This window comes from Elephantulus edwardii, unplaced genomic scaffold (genome assembly GCF_000299155.1).
Source record: "Elephantulus edwardii isolate Elephantulus edwardi_28Jun2011 unplaced genomic scaffold, EleEdw1.0 scaffold00370, whole genome shotgun sequence".
Classification (NCBI taxonomy): domain Eukaryota; kingdom Metazoa; phylum Chordata; class Mammalia; order Macroscelidea; family Macroscelididae; genus Elephantulus; species Elephantulus edwardii.
Genome location: NW_006400120.1, coordinates 1,837,968 through 1,840,622, shown reverse-complemented (window position 1 = coordinate 1,840,622; position 2,655 = coordinate 1,837,968). Strand labels below are relative to the sequence as shown.

General features: G+C 40.3%; 1 protein-coding gene across 1 annotated transcript in view; it reads right to left on the bottom strand.

The window, feature by feature from the left end:
- Window positions 1-2,655, bottom strand: part of LOC102872552 (alanine--glyoxylate aminotransferase 2, mitochondrial-like) — an 83,222-nt gene that overhangs the window by 7,480 nt on the left and 73,087 nt on the right. Inside the window, exon 13 of the mRNA XM_006902127.1 lies at window positions 666-764. Coding sequence (XP_006902189.1) covers window positions 666-764 — 99 coding nt within the window. The remainder of the gene's footprint in view (window positions 1-665; window positions 765-2,655) is intronic.

Below are 2,655 nucleotides of genomic sequence, written 5' to 3'. Positions count from 1 at the left end.
AAATATTAAAATAATAAGGTGTTCAGATAAAAATCTGTTTAGATTGTTTTAAGAAAAAAATATATGTAAGTCTTAAATGCTCATCTTAACGTAATTAATTAAGGACATTTTTAGCATCTTGTGGATATTTATATGCTGTCTAGTTGACTGTATTGGAAGCGGGAGTGGCATACATTTCCAAAACAACATGCCTCTGGAAACTATGAAACGTCTGATTATCTTGATGTCAGACTGGCCACACTATTCCCTGCAGAGCTGAGCGGACCAAAACAGTTGACCATGGGGCCCTCTCGTGGTCAGAAGGCGTCATTGCCCTAAGCTTTTGGAAACATCTGCACTTTTCCCAGAATTGGGGCTGAGTCTCTTAGTACAGGGACCTCTGATGGCCTAGTGAGCAAAGAACTGCACTGCCAATCCAAAGTAGGATGGTTTGAATCCACCAATTGTTCCATGGGAAAAAGCTGGGCAATCTCCTCCTTTGTGATTTACTGCCTCTGAAAACATGTTGGGGGGGTGGGGATTCAGCTATGAGTCGCTTTTGACTCGACCGCCCATAACAACAGCAACAGCAACCCTTAGTACAGTCCTGGCTACAAGACATGATCAGCATCAGGACCCCAAGAGACACTCTCCTAAAATGGCCAGGACACAAGGCTTCCTCTTACCTGGAAGAAAATGCCACCTCTGCCAATTAGGAGTCCCATCTGTTTGCAGGCCTCATGGATTTGATTCACTTCTTCACGAGGAAGAGGCTGGCGACTCGACTGTAAATACATGTAAAAATATTTTGTTTGTCACTTGAATGCTTTACTAGAGCACACACACACACACACACACACACACACACACACACACACACTCTCCCCAATCTCCCAAACCCACAAAAAACAACATATAAAACAAAATCCCAAAAGTTTAGGTCATTAATTCCATTCTTCTTCCTCTTCTTTCTTTTCTGTAATTGAATAAAGCTGTAAACTACAGATTTTGGCATGGGGAGATGTCATTAAAAACACTTGGTTTTGATCTCTGTGCATCCAGAATTTCCAATGACAAATGAAATTCAAGGCAGATAGTTAGTGACTTGGCTTTGCCACTGATTAAGCCGAGAATTTGGGTCTGTCACAGCCAGGATTGACGTGGCTTCATGTGGACATTCTCGTCCACCCTCCCTTCAGTTTGTCTATGACAAGGAGCTCACTATAAGTGGCTGAGAAGTTGCCCAAGGGCGTGGCCAGGATGACTAGGGTGGGTTCAACTGATCTCTTCTTTCTGGGTGTGGAATTCACTCTTTTGTCCCCAAGATTCAATCCTGCAGTCTTAAGAGACATGACCACTTTTCCAGTGTCTTCTGGTTTTGAGTCCACACATTTTCCTGAAGATTTAAGTTGTTTCAAGTTTGTGTGTCAGCATCACCTGGAAGTCTTCCCCTCAAGTAATTTATTTTTATCTCTTTTGTTTTATTTAGAAAAACTTTATTGACAATATAAATTTTAGAGTATATTTAAAAAACCCAGAGTATCACAGAACATAAAATATAGATTATTTTAGACTACAAAGTCAAGCATTCATAACAGATTCAAAATAATGCAAAATATTCCTCTTTTTATGTCACTGAAGTATCTTTTTAAAAAATTTCATTAATTTTAATGAACATTTACAGAGATTTTGGATTTCCATTCATTTATTGTTGCACTTTTTTCTCTTCTCCCGACTCCAAGGCTGCCTGCCTCCCCTCCGTTCCCTCCTCTCTTCAAAATGCAAAAGAAAAACTTCTTCATTGGTTTACAATCCTCCTGCCCTGAATGCACTCCACTATGCAACCTTAATTCTGGATTCCTGTGATAATCATAATACCCTATCATGTATTGCTTTTAAACTGTTCTCTTCCTCATCTGTTTCAATGCAATATACATAATCTATCCAGTTTTTTTTTTCAGTCTTACCCCAACCCTGATGTCAGTCCCATTCTATAACAGTGGCACTCTGCAGTATTTGTCTTTTTTTGTGACTGGGATATTTTACTGGGCATAATGTCGTCCAGGGTCACTAATTTTGAATAATATTGCATGAGTTCTTTGTTTTTCAATGCAGCATAGTATTCCATTGTGTGAATATACCACAGCTTCTCTATCCATTCGTTTGTTGATAGGCACTTAGGTTGTTTCCAACTCCTTGCTATTGTGAACAAAGCCACAATAAACATGGGTGTGCATATATCTGCTTGTTGTTATTATGTGCCATCGAGTCCCTTGCAACTCATAGCTACCCTTTGTACAAGAGCTCTAAACGCCATTCTATCCTGTGCCAACCTAGCCATCTCAAATGCATTCATTCCCACCACTCCAGTCACAGAATTGATCCATCTCATTTAAGGTCTTCCTCTCCTTCACTGCCCCTCCTCTCTGTCAAACATGATGTCCCTCTCCAAGGACCAGACCCTCCTTGCAACATGCTCAAAGTATGTCAGATAAAGCTTCAGAATCCTTGACTCCAAGGAGCATTCTGGCTTCACCTTCTCTAGGACAAACCTGTTTGTTCTCCTAGCAGTCCATGCTATACATTTCTTCTTGTGCTTGTTGGCCATATGAATGTCTCTCTATGCAGATGATATGATAGTATACTTAGAAAACCCTAAAGACTCAGCAAGAAAAC